Source organism: Lingula anatina, chromosome 5 (assembly GCF_051362555.1).
Source record: "Lingula anatina isolate TDL-2025a chromosome 5, LinAna3.0, whole genome shotgun sequence".
Lineage (NCBI taxonomy): Eukaryota > Metazoa > Brachiopoda > Lingulata > Lingulida > Lingulidae > Lingula > Lingula anatina.
Window position 1 is genome coordinate 12,590,593 of NC_141771.1, and position 24,611 is coordinate 12,615,203.

Genomic DNA, 24,611 nt, shown 5'->3' on the forward strand with positions numbered 1-24,611 from the left:
AAGGACTCTGAGAGATTGCCTCCTTGATTTATTGCTGATTGTGCACCCTTATTAAAAGTATTTATCCATTTGATAATATTTTCACCAAAGTTAAAAAAAACTAGTACCCTGTCAATAAATTTCCACGACACAGCGTCAAAGGCCTTTTCGAAATCTAATAGCACTAACATTCCAGGAATATCGTTATCTTCTGTGTATTGCATAATATCGTATACAGTACGGATACTTTCCCCGATGTATCTCCCGGATATAAAACCGCATTGATCGTCTGAAATAAGTTTGCCCATGTATTTCTTGACTCTGGATGCTATGACTCCGGAGGCTATTTTATAGGTAACGTTTAACAAAGAGATCGGTCTCCAGTTTTTCAAGTATTGCTTGGGCTTTTCACCCTTAGGGAGACAAGTAATTATACTAGTGGACGAGTATAAGAAAAAAGGTAAAATTAACATAATTTGTCATTGTAGGCTATCTTATACTGTAGTGCAACAGCTTATCCGAGGTAAGGGCGTACGCCTTGAACCTCTCGCACTTACACTTGCTAGGTATTCCCTTTCACTTACACAGAATAACATGAGCTGTAAACTGTCCATTTTGACATACACACTTACACAAACGTTCACACACACACATATCCACAATACACGAGTCATCACTACAAAATGCCTAGGACGTACTACGAGTCCTAGAAAAGACAAAGCAGCGGTAACACTCACGACGCTTGCATACATCAACTAGCCGTCGGTCACGTGCACAGACACGGTGATTGTATTGTTGTTACAAACTGTAAAATATCGGTATGTTCTATACTACACATGTCGGCTGGGACACCAAGGGGCCCTTTTTGCGTTTGTGACATGAGCGAATAATAATAGGAGTTTAGTTCCCCGTCATTGCCTATTAAGCAATATATATATTGAGCAATGTGCACATAATCGTAGCCAAATACTCCCAATAGGTACGATGTCCCCTTCTATTCGGAGCGTACGTATAGCAACCGACAATGAAAATTGAACATTGTTGAATACATCTTATATTTGCATGTATTGTCAATAGCTTAGCTAGTAGTACCACATGTATAACAGCATACCGTATCTCGAGAAACGAGAGTGTGTGGTCATCCGTTGCCCACATCAGCAAGACGCCTCGTGAATACCTGTATTATAAAAATATATGATCAATAACTCAAAACTATATACAATTATTACTATCAAGTACACAACCGAGACACAGATAATCTGTACATATATTTACCATAGAAGCACCTCACCCACACATGCGTTTGACTATATAATCTATGTATATATATCGAGGAGTTTTTATGATGGCAAGCTTTAAATTATTTTACTGCCAAATGTGACAAGATTCAACAAGCAATTACGACAGAAGTATAACTTTGTTTTTTTTTTAATCGTTCAGCCTATCGAATACCCACAGCTGACTGGCACCGATCATTGGAAGCGCAAGATGCGCACGTTATTTAGGGCCTTCGACGTAAACGGCGGTTACTTTACAGAAGAAGACATGGAGATGACCAGCAGACGTACTGCAGAGTATATGAAACTTGATGGTATATGTATTAATTTTTTGTTTAAAAAATGTTGGATTCGAATTTTAATTGTAGGCCTGCTTGGCGATGAAAATAATGTAATTGTTTCTAAAACATTTTATTATATTATTTTTCTAAAACATATCCGAAACCTATTTTTGTACAAAAAATTCACGTTGATGTCATTATCAGCCAAAATCAATTAAAATATCAACCCACTTCGGTAGTATTTAAGCATTTATTTATATCCACGTACTTTTTTTAAACAAACTGTATATATTTCAGACGAAAACACCAAAATTTTTCTAAACCATCGCCGTACCTACATGAGAGATGTGATTTCTAAAGATGCGACAGGAAAAAGTACTAGCCAAGTATCCGAGGATGAGTTTGTGCAGAACCTCCTTGTAAACTTGAATGAAAGCAAGTTCCGAGAATTTTGGTTTAATATCCTTTCTACAAGGTTTCAAATGATGGATCTTAATGGAGATGGACTTGTGTCTCCAGAAGAGCACGCTGCTCTTTTCTACGGTTTCAACATCCCTTCTGAGCATTCAGATAAAATATTTGACATCATGGACACTGACAATGACGGCTTCATCTCCAAGGAAGAGTTTGATCACGCGTACACTGAATTCTGGTTTACCGAAAATCCTGACAATAAATACAATGAATGCTTTGGTCCACTCATTGACATTGAAAATTGAAACGATGTTTTCTATTACCGGTTACCAAATACTTCAAATGATTATTCAGTTCACTAAAAACACAATATATACTTACATGTGACATATAGCATATTACATATCAATATTCTAGACGAACGTCCTAAATATACTAAATGTGTGCGATTTATGAGAGTAACAGAAACGGTTGGTGCCGAAAGGGATTTAAGCATAAAATGAGCAAAGTCATATTTGGATTTCAGTATAGAAAGCCAAGTATAGAAATTTGGTAACATACGTACAAAATGACTTTAACGATTGTTGTGGTCGATAGTGAAATTTCTGTTGTGTGACGATAAAACATAATGTTGACGCTCGGTCACTCATATAGATTCAAATATATATTCTGTTACAAACCCTGTATTATAGAAATCAAAATCTTTTTCAGGTTGAAACTGCACACGTGTTCTCTGACACGAGAAACTGATATGATTTTTTTCTACCGCCAAGCTCTAGCGATGATATTGAGCTTAGCTGGCAACAGCTGTGCATAAAACTGTATACCATATCTTTAAAAAAAAGTTTACTGCTTATATATTTCATTATTCACATATGTATTAAAGCATTCTTGATCTAGGTGTTTACATGTAGCATGGATTGCATGCGACTAATCCAAGTTACCCGTACGATTGCTATTGAATATATACAGTAAGATACAAATGGACAAATTTAACCATTTTTAAATCCTTAACAAATAAAATGACCTATCATATAAAACCATCCACGGTGGAATGAGGGTTGAAAACTTGTCCATTCACTGAGTTTACAGTGGCAGTTCTTTGTGCGCAGTCATAAGCCTCTTCCTTTAAGAAACTAGATTTGAGCTGCACTTCCATCGCCCTGGTTGTTGTCACTTGTGTTAGCGTCTCCGTTCTCTATGGCACGAGAAGGCTTCTTATCGCCGACGTCATCGAATAACTCCTCGATATAGGGCCGCAATGGCGACCAAAGCGACGGTTCCATCTCCCCCCTCTTGAGTGCGATGAGCTGTAAAAATCATAGACATAGTTGGAAAAACAAATCAAATGTAAAAGCATTAAAAAGATATTTGGCGTTTGATTGGTTGAACGTGATTCTTTGGGTCCAGTCTTTGATAAGACAAACAGACCTCCAAAAAGCAAGAAATAATTTTCACAAGTATATACGTCAACTAACATGGCATCCATCCTCAACATCTGTCTCTTTTTTTTTCATGGACAAAAAATAAATATTTCACAGATTTAAAATTTTTCCTTAACCCAAACAGTCAAATTAATATGTCCTTTTAAAATAGTGTCTTACCTTGGGTATCAAAAGCAACAAAACCGTAGCTATGATAGCGAAGAGCGTGAAGCCAGCTATGACGCCAAAGTTCACATTGGGCTCTTCTTGTACGAGGACACCTACTGGAACTCCAACAACAGTCGCCAAGGCAATGATAACCATAGCCAAACCAACCTGACTGCTGTCTCCAGCATCTCTCTTCATCGACATCACCCTAGAAAACATAAAAAGAAAATTAATACTAATATCACGTTATTTCAAATAGCAGAATAAATCAATAAAGGTGGAACCAAAAAAAAAAAAAAAAAAAAAAATCCATGACATTGGTAGAAACGTTTTGTATGTGGGCCCTACACGGGGTACAGTAAAAAGGTTGAAAATCAACTTCAAACAATATGTCAATAATTTGTTTCCATGTTGTGTCTGACGTGATTTGAAAGTGTTGTGGATGCGACAGATACATGTAGTACCGATGTAACATAAAAATCTGACTCCAAATGTCAAAATTTCATAATGAAATTTTAACTCCCCCTCACAAAACTTTATTATCAAATCTTATTTTATTTGAGTATATAGCTTTTATCTTGTAGTATGCATAATGGAGGATACATACACATTTTTAATTTTCTTATTTTCTCATTAAAATTTTCACCTGCAAACTAACAAAATATGCCAATGTATCCTCCATTATGCATACTACAATATAAACGTTAATACTTAAGTAAAATAAGATTTATAAAGTTTTTTTTGGGGGGGGGGGGGGAGGGGGTCAAAATTTCATGGGAGCAGTCACATTTTCATTATGAAAATTTGACTAGGGAGTCACATTTTCATAATGAAAATCTGACTGAGGAGTCACATTTTTCTGGGAGCCAGATTTTCATGGTACACCTATGTATTGGATGTGACGGTGCAGATACTGGTTTACGTACCAGGTAGGCCATACCAAGCAAACAGAGACCAGCAACAGCAGACCCTTGTACACGATAAACGCAATGGCCCAGCCCATAGCACTCCCGCTGTGGCATTGGCGATAGAGAGTCTGGTATCGCACCATCTTCGCGCCATCTCGCTAATTTTGAGAAGGAACGGGAGTCATATTATATATCCAAGACACACTGTGAAATAGCAGCTGAGCTAATGTATTGGCCGCACATGTGCCACTTTTTGGTACAATATCAAAAATATATTAAAGCAATGTGATTTTGAAAAAAAAGATTAATTACCAACTTGATCAGTAGTAGAGTCAAAAAGCAATATTTTCTCTTTCACAAAGTGCATATACACTGTGGCGACCACCAGTATGGGCTAACTTACACTTTCGGGTAAAAGCCTATCTTTCACCACCAGTGGGTCAGTCAACTGCCAAATTATCAGCATCAGAATATCAATAACCAACAGTACGGCAACTCCAGACAGCATGCGCAGTTCTACTTGCAGACCCTGGAAAATATATGCTGTATATAAAGAACAACTGCAATCGTAACGTTTTGGTTTGCCACATTAAAGATGAACGACATACATGGGTATATGTGAGGTATACGTATAGGTATACTAGTATATATGTGTGTGGTAAATGTGTGAAATAGCACAGGATCTGCAGCTGGAATTAAAGCATTTAATGTAGCTCGTTTCGTTGATAGTGAATGTATCTGCTTGGGCTGATCATTATATTTGCCTGCGATCCTTTGTTTGTGAGTGTTTTGAATTTCACAGATGTGACAGACCGTTGTTCGTGAGATTGTAGTGGATGCGCAGCTCATATTAGACAGAATTAAGGGTTGACCACTACAAGTCTTAGTCAATTTTTCAGTTAGATAATAGCCATTCATTTTGTCCCATATGCAGGGTGCAGGACAATGTCATGAATACAACAATTCAAAAGCAGCAGCAGTATGCAAGATGTTAATAAAATGCTGCTGCTTTTTCAAAGCGAGAAATTACATTAAAAACTCACCCAATCCTGCTGATAACGAAAGAGGCGATACACTCCCCACATCTTCAGCAGCATGGTACCGAAGGACAGTGTAAACCCAGTCACAAACAGCCAGACAAAGGCATTACATGGTATATGACTAGTCGACGACAGCTGAGTTGCACTGCCTGGAGCAAATAACCTGGGTTTGGAATACAGCAGTGGCGGATTTTGGGGGTGTCAGGGGTGCCTTGACCTCCACCCCCCTTCGATTTCTGATAAAAAACGCACTAAAAAACGTCTAGCTAAATATAACCCGTGCCAAATAGTGCCTCGAGCGTGGACTGGACCTGAAGCCAAGGGGGGAGGGTCGGCCTCGCAATCCGAGGCCTGTCAATCCCTATAAAACGGACCCCCTTCAAAATGTATAGTAATGTATAGTACACATAATAGGCCTACAACTAAAACAAACATGATAATTTCTTTTTTAAAATGTGACACGACAGAAGTCACTAGCACAGATATTTTTAAAATGTGCTATTATAATACATGGATCATACGGGAGTTTGTTTCTTCAAAAAAGATACCTTGAAATTGACTTGCGCGACAGCTAGCTCACCTTGAAGAATGACATTGACAGCCAGGAAGATGCACCCCAGTGCAATGACGCTGTTCATCAGTGGCCAGGAGTTTTGAATTAACCTGAACATTAAATATATTGCGTAAGTTGTGATCGTGTATGTCATTGTGACAGGAATGGTAGTCCTAGGAATGCAAGTCCAGACCATAGGGTCCCATATGGTTAGTACATGTTAGGGTAAGACGTAGTATTGGAGCTAGAATATGGGTAGGCCCCTACTACCATTCCAGTCACACCGGTGCCTCTGCAGTCAGAAAATATAGGTATAACAATTAGGGCAGTAAACCTTAATACACACTTCTCATTTGAACAAAGGAAAAAATCGTGCAATGGATCGCTTGTACGATCTTGTGCAGATATTGATCTATGATTGATTAAATTTTCACACTTAATGACAGGTAGGCCCTATGTGTACGCATTCCTGCCCACGCTGGTACCAATACATACTGCGTCTTCCATTTGACGATCGTAACTAACAGGAACACAACAGTGATGACTATTGATATCACAGCTAGCACAGTGAAGGCTATTTTGAGTTCGTCTGCGACAACCAGTAGTGTTCGGACCGTCCTGTACCCAGATTGAGGTATAACGCCACCTATCGAGAGAAAAAGTATGCCTTACACAGTTGCTCAGAATGCATCGGGTGATATTACATTTAAAACTATTTACAATGTTCAAGACAGGTAGTCCACTTGGACCCCCCCCCCCCTCCAAAAAGAAAAAAATATATATATATATTTAAAAAAATAAATAAATAAAACAAACAAATTGAGCTACATGGACAACAGGGCCAATTCCAACAGGGATACTACAGATGGCTTCCAGTGTGCATCAACCGGGATGTTTACATTTTAGCTGAAACTAATTTTTTTCCTGCTTGTGTAACTTTCCTAGCCAAAACTGGAAATTTCCCCTCTTATATTTATTTAAGTCAGATGCAAGTAAATAAAGGGAGACGCAGATATGAGGACATAGATCTATGAAGACATAGGCCCTACTGCTTGGGTTCAGACAATAAAATATTGGTGAATGAATTTCTATGCTCGATTATCAATGCACTGAATAGGTAGAACCACAACGCACCATGAATGTACCACAGTAAACTGATCTTCTCCGACAACGTCATGTTCCGGGATTTCTGGTCATAAATACCAAACAATGTAGCCGTACCGTCTGAAATCAGGAATAGGATATCAATTTTTCATTATGATTTCAGGCTATAAAATCTCTTAGTACAACTGTATTTCTTTTAGATGGGGGCATACACAAAGAGTTACATGCACGTAAGCACACTTTCTTCCTTCTCTAACTCACACACGCGGGCAAAGGCAGAAACCTACTTCTTATTTGCTCCATGGACAACCAGCTCATTCGACTACCATGGGGTGAGAAAGACACAGGACCCTTGAAAGAGAAAAAATCTCATGATTTTATTTTCAGTGAATCTTGTCAACCTACTCTTCCCCTAAATGATAATACATCTGAAAAACGTTGAAAAACTTACCGACGCCCCGAAGAAGTTAGTGCGATTCATTTCTGGCACCAAAGCGTCCGTCACCGTGCCCAGATCGGTGTATTTGAAGTTGGTGATTATTCTTGGCGGAAGACGAGGCAGACTCTTGTTTAAGGCCAATGCAGCCACCCATATGGCATCATAATTCAACTGATATAGTATTCTTCTGGTGTCGTCATTGTACCAAGCTTGTTCTTTCATTTCCCTCAAAATTTCTGCAGGATCCTAAAATATGCACCTGTGTATACACATATATCAACAATGTCCCTTATCGACAGATTTCACTACTCTTTAAGTTTACTAGTTTCCCGTCTTTAAGAGACTATATATATATTGTTAATATTATATCTTGAAATGCGTGCACGATGTATGTGTGCGTGTGCGTGTGTTCCTTTAATTACCTTTACTGTAAACGGCCGTTTTGGTTCATATCCGACTTCGCTGGCATGTTTAGCGTCAGCACGGAATATAATGAACTGTCCCTCTGCTGCTTGGACCACCTGCTCCGCGTTGCAAGAGAGTTTCCCCTTTTGATGCATGCTGGATGCCAAGTTACGGTAATCCTTAACGTTTTGCATCAAAGTCAGCCAAACATATTTCTTTCCAAACAAGCCATATTTGTATGCCTGTTTGAAAAAAAAAAAAAAAAAAACAATAAGCAAACCACAAACTATGCCAAATATATATGTTCTATGTCGTTTTTACAATATTCTGTTGTGTTGTACTGGCATACGGTACATGTATCACTCTATCCCCCCTTTCAAAATACAAAAAAAACTTAATCTAACCCTTTCATCTTTCTAAGGGTTAGGCACAACACCTTTTCAGAACCACAGAACCAATGTTTCAGAAGGAAACACAAGAGGGTCAATTTTTATCTGCTCCAGTCAGTCTCCGTCATTGTCTTGATATAGATATGTCATTATAGGAATCAGCGACAGCAAATATAAGCTGAAATAAAATGCAAATAAAAGCAGCAAATGTTAGTACGATTGGAAAATGCCAAATACTACATACAATGGCACTTTTATAGCATTTTCAGTCACAAGAAGTGTAGCCAGTTACACTTCGGATTGGATTGTCGTTGCCTAGCCACCAATGTGACTGGAACGGATGTCCGCTAGGAACCGTAGTCCGTTTCCAATTACTTTGTACAGGTGACATTCGTCCCATATACTAACCCCAATACTCTGATCAACCCACACCTCTAGTAATCATATGGTACCCCGGACTTCCATTTCTAAGACTAACATTCCTGCGACACCGGCAATTCACTCTAAAACATCTCCATCTGTTCCTAACCCGGCAGACAGTGTTAATAAAGCTACTTTAAGCTATACTGGAATATTTGTAATTTGGCCGTTGGTTCAGCCCACAACACGCACTGTGTGCTATCGTTTTAACCTTACCTGACAAAACACGTGACAAAGCGGTGAGCCCTGTCCGCTAGCGTGATGCAGGATTACCCTTGCGTCCAATTCCTGGAATGAAAAAATAAATAAATAAAAAACTAGCTAATTTTATACGAAGGTTATTCAATGTGTATTGAGTAGGGCAAATATAGGAGAGTGACCTCATTGAACACAGGGCATGTTGCATCCCTCCCATTATATCTTGGATAGCTTTATTTGGCTTAGTTTTAAACCCAAAAATTCATATTGTAGTTTAAATTTATTCATTTATAATTAAAGTGTTACCTTCAGTTTTTCCATCAGTTGGTCTAGCTGCTCTACTCTGTAAAATATAGAAGTGATAATTTCTATGCCCGACTGTCTTAAGAGAGTTTCCACTTCTTTCGACATCTACTCGGAAAAGAAAAAGAAAACACAGTGTTATTCTTGAAAAAATATCCAATATTTCTTCAAACACAGGCACAGGTTTTGCATTCAGACACATACTCACAACAATTAAGATTCGTTTTTCTTATTAATCAGATTTATTACATGAGGCTAAATTAATTTTACATGTCATGCGTAATACATGTACATAGGCAGATTGCAATACTAGAATTCTCTCAAAGGCAAAGAAATATTATTCTGCCAGTCATCTGGAAATGTCAGCATCCATTTTACCTACCCTCTACCAGGGCGGCAGATCGATTTTTCACGAGATCTTCACAGATATGTCTTTAGATAAATAGACAGTCATTTCATTATCTAGCTTTTTCATGATTTCCCTATAATATATATCTGCCACACTGGTAGAGGGTACAACTTACCTCTTTATACGACCCCTTGTCCTCCGCAAGCAATGCCACGCGGGTCCAACCGAAGCGCTTGACAAAATCCACTTCTATAGTGATAACGTCTAGCAGTGAGCCGATTGTTCGGTACAAATACGGGAAGACGAGTCTTTGGGATAGTGTGAAAGACGAGCTACCGGTCGCGACCTACAATAAACATGTATCTATAAAAGGATCGGTTGGTCCACCGTGAGAAATTTGTGGTGGTGGGCAGAGTTGAGACAGTCCAGTTCCCGCCGATAGACAAGGGAAGGGCGGAAGGGCAGCATTCACAACCGCATACTAACTAGTCCGAGGATCAAGTGTGGCCGACTCACTTGAATGCTTGTTGCATAGTCTCCGTGGGGAGTCTATACAGTGTATATTACGGGATAAGACAGCGAGCTTTTAAATGGATCGCAATATTTGATCCGCGGACTAGTTAGCCCGCTGCTCTGAATGCGGCCAAGTTCATCTACAGCATTCAGAACAGCTCAGAGTATCATAAGACTAGCCCACTCTCTAACCAGTAGTGTGGTACAAAACATTGTATCGCTGATACTTTAATTGTGTATACTATTATACCCTGATATCAGAGGGTAAACCTAACACGAGTTCCAGATCCAAATCAAGATAAAAGATTAAATCTTTTATTTTAAGTCAGCGCATAAGTGAGCCAATGTGATCTGAATGAGACTAGAGATGCAGTGTGTTAACATTTTGTTTTGGTGTATCATACCTGTATCATCTTCAGTTTCCCCGTGATCTCTCCTATCACATCCGTCTCAGTGACGCTGCCGTGGTGCAGCAGTAACATTACTGGCGGGTCCGTTTTTGGCGTCATCAGCTCTTGGAGCTTGGCCACAGCGTTTCCAACATGATATACAGATTCGTTCGCAGGCACCTTCAGATAAGAGAAAACAATGTATCAGTGCACTGATTTTCTGTAAAGGCTATTAAGTTCGGTGATTGTTTTAGCCTGAAATTATTCCAAGATTAATAATGCCCATATTTTTTCTTCATTCTGGCGCCATTGTATAGGTAAGGCATAAAATATGAGTTTTCAGCTATTTGTGCCAATTCATAGATAAAACTACATTTACGGAAAGATGAAGCTAACAGGTTTTGACTTGGTACCAACCACGATTTTCAGGTTAATATAGACTTAAGCACAAAAACTAACTGTGTTGGTGCGCATTATTTTTGAAACGTATAGACTGGCATATGCCATGTGTGTCACATGAGAGTTAATCTTGTAACTGGGGGTTACATTGTATGAAGTGAGTGTTCAAACGGGTACCTGAAGGTTTACTGTCCTAACGTTGGGGGGCAATGTTTCCTGACCTTATGGTCATTTTGGCTAAACATTCTTGGTAATGGATACTTGATCTTGCTGTTAAAGTTTGTGATAGGGAATTACGTGACATTAAAAATACTCTTCACGCCTTTGAACCACCCCCAGTCATTTCTTGTCATGAAAAGATGCTTATATTTCGTGATCCATACATTAAAGACGCCTAAAATGTTGTTTATGCCCCGTAGATGTTACCTGAAGATCATGTTTTTAAGTCCTTATTATCTTTTTTAGTCTTGTCAGGTAGTCATGGCAACATGCGATAGGTGTATTTTACACGACACGGGGCGGTCAGACAAAACTCCGCACAATTTTCTTCTGCTGTGAAATTAAACCCAGACTGTTCCTGGTGAAGGTCCGGGAAGGCAGATCCACATTTAGCAGCACTATCAATATTTTTACAATTTGACATTTTGTCATTTCATTTTATTCAATCTATTCAGCTATTCTCACATCCAAAGGAACGATCAAAATTTGAGAGGGCATGTGCCACCCCATTCTAAACCTTACAGAGACAAGTATTTAAATTATACATATATTTGCCTTAACGCGCTGCCAATGACTAGTAGGATTGCGTATAATGTATGTGGCACCCCTCGTCTTCTTACGGTTAATAAGGACATTTTAAATTTATAAGCTTGTTGTTTTAAGTTTTTGTTTGTTTGTTTGCTTTTTTTTTTTTTTTTTTTTTTTTTTTTTGGGGGGGGGGGGGGGGAAGGGAGGTCTTTCAATCTACAGTCAGCTTTGGCCTGTCTTATTTTAATTATCATCATTTTAGGAGACCGTACCAGAACGATAAGGTCACCATATCATGTCAGTCTTACGGTATGCAACCCTCTTCAATTACAACGACCATGGGTGGGACAACAGAGGGATTAGATTGACTCCGCGTAATCTTAATCAAGCAGCTGACAAAGAACTTATTAAGCTACTGCGATCAATTTCAGCAGTAAACGAGCTTGATATAAGGGCGTTCTTTTAAAACTGCAGGGCATACATGACTGAACTATTTACATTGCTAATAGGGGAAAGGTGAACTGTGCATACCCCATAAAGGACAAATGGAAATGTTTAAAAGATGGCGTCGAGACCGAGAACCCGTTGTTCGAGAAATATTGTTGGGCCGGCTCACTGTGAGATATATACATCGTTGAAGTTGCAATTATTGGAATATTCTGACCATTACGTGAGAAATTCATCTCAACGGAGCCCCCACGCTCGACATCCCCATTCAATTAACTGCAGAACGAAAAATTGTGAAAAGGGAAAAAATCCGGAAGCGTAATGATAATAGGTGCGACACAAATTAAACCCGCGGTCCACTTATTTTAAGTTGACATAGTATTTGCTAACATCTAATATCGAATGAATGTTTTTCAGTTTTTCAAAATTTGCAAATTTTTCTGACGAGTATTCTTTTTTTGTTGTCTTTATATTGAAAATAACATTAAAAATACTTCAGACAGACTAGACTGATATTTATCCTTGATTCATATACAGAAATAATGAATTATGGGTTAACTCCACTCACCGAAGTGTTTTTGATGACGAGACGCAGCGTGTGACCTGACAGCACATCGGGGTGGTTGTTGATGTCGTTGAGGGCCAGCTGCACAGGGCCGTACATTTGCTCGTCGGGCGTGCCAATCGGAGTGAGCATACCGAAGTAAATATCAGCACCCACAGTAACACGGAGATACAGACCCAATAACAGCGCAATGCTGGAAAACACTTCCATTTTTAAACGCGCAAATTCATATAATAGGCTTGTCGCTGCACCGTGTCCGTATGACAGTAAATTGTCCTCATCCGATTAACTTCGAGAAGGTTCGCCTGGCGCAGACGCAGACTAAAAACGACCCAGTTATGAAAGGTGATTTTGGCAAGGTTTTGCAGTTTATGCCCTTTTTCTCAATGCAAACCACAACCTGAAAGATATAATCTTAATGAGGCTAGATAGTTTTTTTTTTGTAAATTATCATATGACGCGTTAAAGGCTAACCAAGACCAGTTCTTGTTTTAAAACTGTGTCCTAAAGTATCCGTGAGGACACGACGTGAATAATGTGAAATGTGCAAGTCACTTGCGTTTCGAGAGAAAACATTTTCCCGTGAGCTTAGGATTCCAGCAGACGATCTTGTCGCACAGACGAACTGGTCAGCACAAGGGTAGAAAAGGAGTGAAAGGATTGAGTTTTTTTTTCTTCAGCGTCCTTCGCTTACATTGAGAAGGTGGAAAGAATTGCAATCGTAGAGAAAATAAATTGTTTGATTATCGTTTGATAAGCTCTTTCTTTCTACTCAGTATATTGGAAAGGGGCAAATTTCCTTTTTCATTATTTGTTGTTGCTGTTGATTTTGTTTAAAAAAAATCGTATAGAATCTTTGATGAAAATGTAGATAAGATGTCAGGTTTTAGAGGAAAAGTACCAATAACACCATGAAAATTCGTTTTAAAAGAGTATTTTTCAGCTTTCCCCCGTACATTTAATGCCAAGCAGGTCGACCAGAGTTCGACAATACGAACTCACGCGTGTCACGTAGGATGCGTATTTGTAATCTCAATGCTTCTAGCAACATCATGAATACCATTAGGGACAATATTTTTTTTATCAGACAAGTTTTGTACATCCAGAATGATGAAAATTCTGATGTTCTCCGCGCGGCACAGAGAGGGTTGATAAAGTACAATCATTGGCTCTGGCGGAGGCCAATTTTTTTTTTTTTAATATCAGAAAAGTGATATTGACGGTCAAAGTTGACTACTAATATATGGATATATCTTACACTGAAGCAGACTATATTTTTGTGTAAACATTTAAACCTTTTTTGGAGCTAAAATCATTTTATGAAACCGGCCCATCTACATACAGTGCATGGCTGATCTACTACAGAGCATAGAGTTGACCTCTCCCCCTCCCCCCAAACAAAAATAATAATAATAATGAATAAATCAATAAACAGACCCATAAGAAATTCATTAAATCCCAATAAGGTCTATCACATTCCTACCGGATTTTCCGGATTTTTGGTGTGATTGCTCCCCACAATTCACACGAGGGTTGTTCTTGTACAAATGGTGCTGGGAAAATCTCCGAAAAAAAAAATTTTTTTTTGTCACTCTGCACTCTCGTCTTCACACGTGCAGATGTAGTTGCTTCCATCTGGCCAAAAGTTACCAGGGCGCATCAGAGGCAAGTGCACATAAATATTCTGCTGTTTTTATGCTGTGTAACGAGCGGAATGATACAATAGAAGGTACTTTTGCCGTGCCCTGAATAGACGTATGCCCTCGTCAACGTTATGTATTTGCGAGTCGAACCAAAACATAAACCTTCTTATTGTGTTTAACATGGCAGAACCCTGGATCTAAGGGACCGTTCAGATTGAGTAATGCCGACCTAGTCAGTACTCCACGGGACACTCAGTGAATGCAATCAGATTAACAGACTAACACGCCTCCTAACGTTGAGTAGAGTACGAAAAAGCTGTTGATTATACTAGTACGTTGGAAACAATAAGGATGTGTTCGTCTGTTAATTTGATTACATTCGGCGAGAGACTCTGCGGAGTTGGTGCGCATTAGCTAAGTCGACAGAACTCCTACGGAAAGGTCCCTTATAGAATTAACGAGTATGGACACGTCTCTATTCAGCTTGGAAGACCTGCGGCAGGGTGACGGGTTTCGCATATCTTTCTCCCTCCTCTCTTTTTTTTTCTCTCTCCTGCAGTGAATGACTTGCAATATTTTATCTCCATACTGATGCATAAATAAATCATTATGAATTCATTGTCGTGCTCGAGGTGATATTGTGCCAAATTCGTTTCTATCAACGTCGCGTTTTTGTCTTTTTTTTAATCTGTCAACTTCTATCTGTTCTGTTGATCAAATATGATCCCAACTCAGCGTGTTTTCTGCGATTTAACATCATTTAGAACGCATATGTCAAAAAAAAAAAAAAAAAAAACATCAGCCTAGAGTTACCATTTCCCTGTATTATATGTAAGCAAAATACTGGTACTCTACGACCTGTAAATCAACTTTAATGATTCCAAGTCATGTAAGGCAATCGTTTATGAAATATGAATATAAATTATGGGTTGTATATGAACAGTATTATCCGTAATGCCTGACCCGTACGTTTTCACAACCAGTGCCACATAAAGGTGTCACTACTCTTACGTTGACGGAATTCCTTCCAAATCACTAAGGAGTTTGCCCTACGGGAGTGGGACTTCTTGTCACAGTGAAATAGGTTATTATTCATATGTTTATATGTCACAGTGAAATAGGTTATTATTCATATGTTTATATATCTCTTGCAAAATGAAGGTAAAAAGTAATCATTTGAAAAGAAATGCAGGGTCGAAACGTTGTTTTGTATCATTATTGATAGCCTAAGGTAAGAAAAACGTTTGTTTAGTAACGACTTCTTTTTTTATTACCAACGGTGGCATGGTTTGCTTGTGAAGGGCTAATAATGTGCAGAACAAAGAAAAAAGGGCACGGTTTATTTACACGTTTTTTATTACCAATCTTCTATATATTCTTGGTTTAAAATTTTATGTATACGGCCTGTAGAGTACGAAGTAAAAGCCATTTGTCGACCAAAACATAGTACCCTTCAGTCAAAAATGATCACATTTTGTGAATCACTTTCAGTTAAAAAAAACAACAAAAAAACAAAAAAAAAAAAAAAAAAAAAAAAAAACGCACAATAAGTATTAAACAAAACTAAAATACCAATGACTTTGAAGATTCCCTCTTCATATGTCAACATATAATAAATTCTAGCTTATTGTATACAAAACCAAAATAGTATTAAAGCTCTTTAGTATGCAGAATCAACACAACATATACATAGTATATTGCTCCTTTGAGAGTGAAACTGTTCTGCTTGTACCCAGTAATGATCCAAAATCATTGTCCCGCCATTGTCACATTGAATACTTTCCCTTGCAAAGTTGTCCAACGATTCTTACCAAGACACCAAGCTCATCCTGATGTCTATCAAAACACCTGTGGTTTTCCTGAATATTTTTGCAGCCATACCCAAACGTGCTGCAGCATAAAAATGGTCCACTTAGGATTTCTTCACAAACCATCCTAGCTGCCCGTTTTTTTTCCATATCTGTATCAGTATTTCCTTGTAAGCATTGCACATTCTGTATCACCTTTCACAATATTCACACACCAACATGTATGTAGAAACGATGTGAAGCAGCTGATGCTACATTCCAGCACATAATCAAGTCAGGTAATATAATAAATAGATCAGAGTTCCATATCTAACAGCAAGTCTCTGAGCAGATGTAAAGGTCTTATGCTCCCTCTCTTTCTCTATAATTATGTATGTTTATGTATATTTAATTATATTATGGCAAGCTGCTTTGAAATACCATACATGAAGAGTTGCCAAATGTTCCCAATTCTTTATAATAAAAGATGCTTCACAACAACTGCTAAACTTAGAGTTATTTACGCTCCAATATCTCCATCTAACACAGCTGATGATATCATTTTTTTTGTTTTTTCCTTTTCAACCAATTGATTTTCTTCGCCTTCAAGTGTCGTATTCTGTTATTTATCAAGGTGGATACAGCCGTCCTGGTTAACCATCGCCTTAAGTCCATTCAGATTTAAAGAAAATCCATCCATTTGATTGAAGTTAAATCTGAGCCCCTACTGAAAGATCCAGAGGACCATGTTCACTGAGCCTGCTCATCACACATCAATAAACAACAGGCCCCAGTTTCACAAAAAAACTGAAGTCAAGTTCCCTTGCTAAAAACTTAATTACCAAGGTAACATGGTCACATGGACACATCTTGCCCTATCAGGAGCAGTGTACGCCGTAACAGCACTCTCACGGATATTCTAGTCAACTAAGCTAGGGAACTGAATAAAGTTTTTTTTTTATTATTATTTTTTTTTATTTTGTGAAACTGAAGCCAGATGGACACATTTTAGAACTGAAGACACTGGCAACTCTGACTATGGCACAGTCAATGTTGATACAGTATTTTCTATAGAATAAAGTGCTGTTGTTGCTTTCAATATGATATGGCCTCTGCTTGCTGTCCATTTACTGTTTTTGATTTGACCTTTCCGTCCTCTTCTACAGTAACTGTTTCCACACCATTTTCCACAACTCTGAAAAAAATTATGATAATAATAAGAATAATAATGAATTATGAATAATAATTGAAACTATAACAGTAACAATCATAAAAATACAGCAGGTTGGTGTAATTCTGATGTTAAGTAATCTTCCATCAAAATTTTTGTGTTTTTAAAAAAGTGGACCTTTTAACCATGAAACTTTAGCGTGCCTAGAACAATTTTTACCCCTGGCAGATTTTTTCCCCAGCAAAAAGTACGGTTTGTTTGAACCCCCCTGGCTATGCAGTGGAGTATTGGGGGGGGGGGGGGGGGGGGGGTCAGGTGGGTCCTGACCCCCCCTTCAGTTTCTGAAACATATATCCCACCAATATTCTCTTTAAATTAGAATTTTGACTAGCTAAATTATAGTTTTAAACTGTACCAAAGGGCACTATTTGCTCTCCAAAACACCTATAAATTTTCAGGCCTCGATCCCTACACCAAGGGGGCGAAAGTTGGCTTCACATCTGAGGCATGTCATTCTGCCGGCCCCCCCCCTCTTCAAATAATCCTGGATCCCCCTGGCTACAGGCCTGAGAAACCACCAAACACAAACAATGAAACCAGATACTCACTTTTTTGTTACTACTTTCTTCCCATTGACAAATCTCGTGGATGTGGATGTGGACCTAAAGTTTCCACCCTGCCTTGGTCCACTGAATGCAGAACCCGAGAATGTGGTGAAACTGTGGGAACAGAAAAAGAGAAAACAGAATTAAATATTCCATTATGATAATAACTAAATTTCTCTCTCTGGCTGTGTTTTTTTTTTTTTTTTTTTGATCACTTAATCTGTTGCTTTCTATGTACACAAATCCAGGTCCTGGATAATAATTTGTTAATATTTCCCTTTAGCTTTTAAGTCTGCAACTCAAGGGAATTAGCATATAAAATATACTAAAATATCGATTAATAAATTACTGTTTTGCTGGAATGGTACCAATAACACATTTAATGGAAATATCCACCCCTGTATACTTCACAGATTGTTAAATATTCTGAAACACAAAGGCATACAAGATGCAATAACTGTCGGATCCCCAAACCATGTTTGTACTTTATCCCTTTGAACCAAGCATCATATTTGTGATATATATATATATATAATTATTATTGTATCTTAGTACACATATTTTATCTTTCAAATAAGTTGTAACATCAGGAAGATATTCTACCAGCCTTAAAAATTATATAATTTATCAAATCATCTCTCTATCTAATCGTGTGTGCATTTAGGTACATCGTTTGTGGTTTATATCCATATTAGGTGTATAATGTTAAAGGGATAATAACTCTTCGTTTTGGCCAAAAAATGAATTTTCCTGGAGTAAACAACAATTTTCCCATGCTTACCAATGGTTAATGAATCCATTTTTACATTCAAAGTTAGTCCCTGTTTTTTTTCTAAAAAGTTTGGTTTTTTGTTAAAATCTCTTAAGAGATTTTAACGGAGTATAGCCATCAATGGAGGTCACGTGGTCTGAAGACAAGCTCAGATATCAGAATAATAGCTATAACTGCTGTTTTTTGTCGTAAAACAGATATATTATATTTCTGTGAGTTATTCACAATGTTTTTATTGTGAAATATAGACCTCATACGAAGAGTTATTATCCCTTTAAGCCAACTACAACTTGCCCCCTCTCTCTCTCCTTGTATGTGTATGTGTTGACAAACATATTCCATGGACAGTCTCTCTCCTCAAGGTTTTATTTCAAATCCAGCTTTTCAGCTATCATACACTGGTCTTCTATGCTGAAGTCTTCTACATTTATAAGTGTTTGTTCTCTGCTTATGGGGCAAATCTTGCTTAATCAATCATTTCCCTTGGGGCTGTTGATTTTATTTCTGCATCCTCTCAAAATTATCTTCATATTTTAATCTTTTTAATTTTCAAAGTTTTACTGAAATCCTGCTAAATAAAATCCTGCTTAATAAAATAATCAAATTCAACTGCCACAGTGTAAAGCAATCATCTTCTCTAACACACCTGAGCTCTGAATGTGCATCAGAAGAAGAAAACACTGGGGCACAACTAACACACTGGCAGTATATCCCGAGTATTGTAACTCCATGTCTGAAATATATCTTACTCATCAAATGTACATTAAATTATATACCCTCAGCTTATGAACACACATATACTGACAAAGCATTAACAGTGGGCCCAAAAAGTTGGCAGAGAACTTATAATCCTGGAAAGGGAAAAGGGGGAAAAACAAAGTATCGATCCAGCCAGGAGTATTGCATAACATGAATAACCAGAGTCAAGCTGTAGTGGCAGTACAGTCTTACCAGCATGTCTCTTCATATCAGTGATATATTCATTTATGGCTTAACCTGTCAGTCAAAGTGTTGTGGGTGTAGCATTTCCAATGTTTATCAACAGTCTTTGAGACTAAATGATTCATTTTCTTAATGAGATGCAGTATAGACCACTTAGATATTGTCCATGTTTCAAAAATATTTTAAAAGAAAATGCCAAATTGAATGTTATTTACATTCACAGCTGCTTTATTTCAATGGATTACTACAGACATAAACAGGATCAAAGTGGACTTATAAATTCAGTCATTATGTTAACTGTTTAATGCTTTGCAACAGCTTACCCAGAATGTCAGTTCGTCACCTCAGTTGCCTAGCAACAGCTTACCCAATATATCAGTCCTTGTCACCTCAGTTGCCGAGAAACATGTTCAACAGAATTTCAGTCCATGTCACCTTAGTTGCTTAGCAATAGCCTATCCGAAGTCTCATTTCCTCCTGGTTGCCAAGCAACAATTTACCCAGAATTCCTGTGAAAACCTCTGACTTCCACTCACCTCTGGTTGTCAGCTTGTTGCACCTGTTGACCTCTACTTCCTGGCTGCCTCTCTCTATGAGAGAACAGCCCCTGAGATCCAAAGAATGGGCTGTCTGCAATGCTAGATTCTGGTTGGTTGAAATGCCTCAGAAGAGAGGGGATATTGAGGCCATGGACAGTATGGCGGTGGTGGTGATGGTGATACGGGTTGCGGCGCCTGCGTCTACTGTAAGATAGTGGTGTGTTACCCCACAGAAATCATAACAAAGAGAAAAGTCTCACAGAGGACATTGCAAGAAGAAATGGTGCTGATGAAAACAATTTGTTTATTAATTATTATGAACAGAGTTGTGAGATCAATAAATGAAAAGGAAAATGACCAGTCTATTAGATAGATAATTTTTGAAAGTTTTACTTTTAATTCTTTTTGTGAGCTTGAAATTATTTTAAAAAGAAAAAAAAAAATGAAAGTTAAATCTACTGATTAATTTTTCAATATTTACTCAAACATATAAATCTAGGGTAAATCTGTTGGTCAGATAAAATATGAGTGTTAGTATTTAGCAAGATAATCCCATTTATAAATGCACAGATAAGATAGTGGTATAAACAAGGTGTTAGGTTATATCGATTTCACTAAAGAAGACAACGCAAGCGATGATTTAATTTGAGGGTGGGAAGCTGGGATATTTCTTCGGCCAAACAGGTTTGCCCAATGAATGAGGGAAATAAAATATTGCGGCACTAGAAACAGGAGGAAGAATACTTGAAGTGATTTTTTACATGCATAGAGAATATCATCAGGACATTTTAATATTGACTTTTTTTAGGGGGCAATACCTTGCCTTGGCCAGATATGTGTGGGACTGAAAACTTAATGATGAAAGTCACAGAATGATTGTCAAAAGGCATTACCAATGAAAGAAAGGCACTGGTGTGGAATCTTCACTCTTTATAAACTACACATGTGAGCATTCATAGACATGCAAAAGAGGACAAATGACCAAGATGCAGTGGGGAACACAACAGAAATCTATCTACACTATAAATGCCATGACTGCACATCAACACCATTTAAACAGTTCTAATCTAGACTGAACAAGGCCATAAAGAAAGTTCATGACGACATCTATTCTAACAGAAACAGCTCAATGCAATGAAGAGAATATTACTAATTTAATAAAATCTAGAGAGAATGTTTATTTTAATTTTTTTTACTTTGAAAAATGACTCGGTGTTTGTTGACATGACTCGTGCAGTTTTGAGAGGAAGAGTAGATTGGTGTGGGAGGGGGGGGGGGGGGAGAGGGGAAAGGGCAGAGATGACAGTGTAAAGAAGATACAGTAACAGTATACTTCCACCTTACTGGTACTTTAGATTTGTCTACTGTTTAAGCGGGTACTTCCTAAAAGGCTAATCCAGCTAGTAAATTTGACTTAATCTAAGACTCGTGTGAAAGCAATGAAATATCCTTTATGTCTTGATATTAGTTATCTAGGACTGGGCTGTCTGAAATATTTTCTTTCGCATTCAACGCCAAAAATTCCACTGAGATGTTCCTCCTACAGCCTATTGAATCTACAGCACATTTGAAAATTTGACAATAAAAATGAAATGACTATAGGTCCCACAGAATCACTGCAAGGGAAATTTTTAATGAATGAAGCTAGCTTTGAGTGATGAAGACTGAATACAAATGCATCTGTCTGCTTCAGACGTACAGGGGTTTTCATTTAAGCACGGAAGTTGCACCTCCAAACCCAAGCACTGGATTCAACATTTAGTTTTACATTTTGCAACCGAAGCACTAGATTCAACATCTAGTTTCATATCTCCCAGCCTAAGCAATGGATTCTGCCCAAATACTCATCAGTTTATCAATACATATCCTATTTGAATGTTGTGATAACATAAATTTTTTAAAAAATCTGATCCCTATTTATCTTTATAACTGCAGTTTTGTCTGAACTTCTGCAACCTTTTCTTATTACCTCAAGTTTGTTGCCAACATTCTACAACATTTCAAATGATATCGATAATATATATAAATTTCTTTCTATGAGTTAACTGTCAACAATGTCCCTGTCATAAACATTTTCACTGCCATCAAGTGTCATTTTAGTATGTATATATGTAAATTTAGTAAAGGGGAAAACTAAAAGAGAAACAATAAATACATAACCACAAGACTTTCACTTAAATTGCAGCAGAAATTAATTTCATTCCAAAACAACAGGAAGCCAAACTTTGTGGTTTATCACACTGCATGATGTGCTGTGAATGTCGAGTTAATGTCCGTCTACCATCTCCAATAAAACATGCATAAGTCAACAGTGAAGTACTTCAGTCATGTATTTTCTTAAGATACTGTTGCTAAAGTTAAATACAACGCAGCATGAATGGGTTCTTAACCTTAGCAATACTTCAATAAATTAAGTATATAAGCCATGATGTTACACCAAAATTACAAAAATAAAAAGATAATAACTATAATAGTACAATTTCATGATTCATTGGATTTTTTTCTGAACCTTTTTTCTTGATAATATATTCCCATTTCATTTTCAATGCTTCTTGTCAAATAAGGTTTCAGTGAAAACAAAAACCAGTGAATCATTGCACATTTCTAACATTTCATTCCCCTATATATAAAGAAACAGATATTTAAAACAAAATAATAATAATAATAAAACATGCAATATATTGTATATAAATAGAACCAGTATAAACAACAGTAAGACAGCATTCATTTCCATGACTACCAACCCCCCGGTTACTATGGTAACAGCAAAGGCTTTTCATAAAAACTGTAACCGTGACGACTATCATGCCCACTGTAGCTAGCAATGGAACACTGAATATTAATATTGCTTGTTGGTGTAGGTTCAATCCCCATTCTGTTATTAACCAAATAATGCAGCGGGGGTATTAACAACCCTTCACACCAATGCATATATTGCCCAATAATAGCCATATCTGTTGCCGCAAGTTTGTCCAGAAAGAATCAAATTTTATCTCCAATGAATAATATAGTTAGTAATAATATATGTATACCAATGCTCAAACATCTGGTTGAGGCCACACAATAGTGAAAATGTGCCTTGGCCCTTCTGACAATTCATTTGACCAGATAATTATATTTACCTGTCTGGGTAATATATTCATAAGCAAGGGTATAAAAAGTGTTTCTTTCTGAACATTTTGACAACACTACACCAATTTGATAAGCCATATAACAGCTGTTACTATTCATCTGTGTAAGACTCTTGCTACTACGGTATACTGTGTACATATCGTATTTTCGTAACTTTTTAAAAATTTGGACAAATATGAAATAAAATGCCTAACAAATGATTTTTTTCAGACTTCCATTCCACAAGCCTTTAAACTAATTTAAAGTTTATAATTTGATTCTACTTATATTTTTAACTGCATTCTTATTTATTGTAGTAGCAGGAGCCTTTTTTAAACTGACCAGGGGTCAGTCAACAGGTACTCACTTTGACCCTCCGAACCCCGCAAAGGGGTCCATGTCTCCTCCCATGAAGCCGAAGCTTGGAAAGCCTGGAAATGAATTTTGGAACAAATCAGTACGGCGATCTGTGCGATTTCTCCCCCTCTGCTGTCTGCCTCCAATCCCTGCAACAACAAGCAAACATATTGATAGATGGCGCTGGTGCATTGCATTGGGCAAGAAAAACACTGTTAGCATGGGTATTGCTAGTTGTGAATACAGATTCTGTGATGAAACGACCACGAATTTTAGAGTGTAAAATACTTATAAGTAATAGATAAAATTAAAAGCAAATAATTATAATTTAATAATTTTTTTAAAAAATCAAGCTAACAGAAGTACCAACTATAAGAAGCAAAAAACATCCAACATGTGGCAAATAACATTAAATATACAGTTAATAACATTTAACATTAAACACTGTGACGATCACATTAGCAAAATATTAAAAAAAATAAAATCAAGCTTTGCCAATGCTTTACAAAGTCATAAAGGATCATTTTATACAACTTGGAAAAATATTCTACTTAGTTTACTTATTGTAGTGCATCAAATGTTATAACCAATATTTCAATATATCTCACAGTTCTCTATTCATATTTGACAACAAATGACAACAGTCACTGACAAGTCTAAAGCATGGTATTCTGTATAAAAGCAGCTACCAGTTGCACCCTTTTCAGCAAAACAATTAAACTAAGTGAATTAAAATAATAATAATAATAATAATAAAAAACTCACCAAATGCCATGCTTATCTTAAAAATACTTAAAGCAATAATAACTCTTCGTTTCGGCCAAAAAATGAATTTTCCTGGAGTAAACAACAATTTTCCCATACTTACCAATGGTTAATGAATCCATTTTTACATTCAAAGTTAGTCCCTGGTTTTTTTCTTAAAAGTTTGGTTTTTTGTTAAAATCTCTTAAGAGATTTTAACAGAGTATAG

At 37.3% G+C, this 24,611-nt stretch overlaps 3 protein-coding genes across 11 annotated transcripts in view; 1 reads left to right on the top strand and 2 right to left on the bottom strand.

Moving 5' to 3' along the window:
- Positions 1-1,313: 1,313 nt before the first annotated feature.
- On the top strand, positions 1,314-2,256 carry LOC147761658 (uncharacterized). Its single transcript, XM_087014348.1, has 2 exons — positions 1,314-1,570; positions 1,835-2,256. Exons 1-2 carry the CDS (start codon positions 1,468-1,470, stop codon positions 2,254-2,256), a joined length of 525 nt encoding a protein of 174 aa, XP_086870474.1. The 5' UTR covers positions 1,314-1,467.
- On the bottom strand, positions 1,769-13,225 carry LOC106165367 (gamma-aminobutyric acid type B receptor subunit 1). Its single transcript, XM_024076128.2, has 16 exons — positions 12,715-13,225; positions 10,569-10,733; positions 9,827-9,997; positions 9,306-9,410; positions 9,018-9,089; positions 8,010-8,234; positions 7,600-7,833; positions 7,436-7,499; positions 7,179-7,268; positions 6,540-6,690; positions 6,072-6,154; positions 5,495-5,640; positions 4,855-4,980; positions 4,470-4,609; positions 3,556-3,751; positions 1,769-3,261 (listed from the first exon to the last, which is right to left on the bottom strand). The coding sequence occupies exons 1-16, from the start codon at positions 12,919-12,921 to the stop codon at positions 3,088-3,090; spliced, it is 2,349 nt and encodes a 782-aa protein (XP_023931896.2). The 5' UTR covers positions 12,922-13,225; the 3' UTR covers positions 1,769-3,087.
- Positions 13,226-15,692: 2,467 nt separating this feature from the next.
- The window catches only part of LOC106165368 (dnaJ homolog subfamily B member 6), a 38,466-nt gene continuing 29,547 nt past the window's right edge, over positions 15,693-24,611 (bottom strand). For 4 of the 9 annotated variants that reach the window (XM_013543555.3, XM_087014351.1, XM_013543558.3 and 1 more), the window contains exons 5-8: positions 23,649-23,787; positions 20,168-20,374; positions 17,921-18,031; positions 15,693-17,336 (exon numbers count right to left, since the gene is read on the bottom strand). In XM_013543555.3, coding sequence (XP_013399009.1) covers positions 17,237-17,336; positions 17,921-18,031; positions 20,168-20,374; positions 23,649-23,787 — 557 coding nt within the window. In that variant the 3' untranslated portion in view covers positions 15,693-17,236. The remainder of the gene's footprint in view (positions 17,337-17,920; positions 18,032-20,167; positions 20,375-23,648; positions 23,788-24,611) is intronic. The other 5 variants (XM_013543563.3, XM_013543561.3, XM_013543559.3 and 2 more) reach the window with 5 other exon arrangements.

Coding starts and splice junctions, on each gene's coding strand:
- LOC147761658 (XM_087014348.1), top strand. CDS start 1,468: ATGCGCACGTTATTTAGGGCCTTCGACGTAAACGGCGGTTACTTTACA. Junction 1,571..1,834: donor AGAGTATATGAAACTTGATG/GTATATGTATTA, acceptor TATATATTTCAG/ACGAAAACACCAAAATTTTT.
- LOC106165367 (XM_024076128.2), bottom strand. CDS start 12,921: ATGGAAGTGTTTTCCAGCATTGCGCTGTTATTGGGTCTGTATCTCCGT. Junction 9,411..9,826: donor ACAAGGGGTCGTATAAAGAG/GTAAGTTGTACC, acceptor TTTTCCGAGTAG/ATGTCGAAAGAAGTGGAAAC. Junction 4,981..5,494: donor TTCGTTATCAGCAGGATTGG/GTGAGTTTTTAA, acceptor TATATTTTCCAG/GGTCTGCAAGTAGAACTGCG.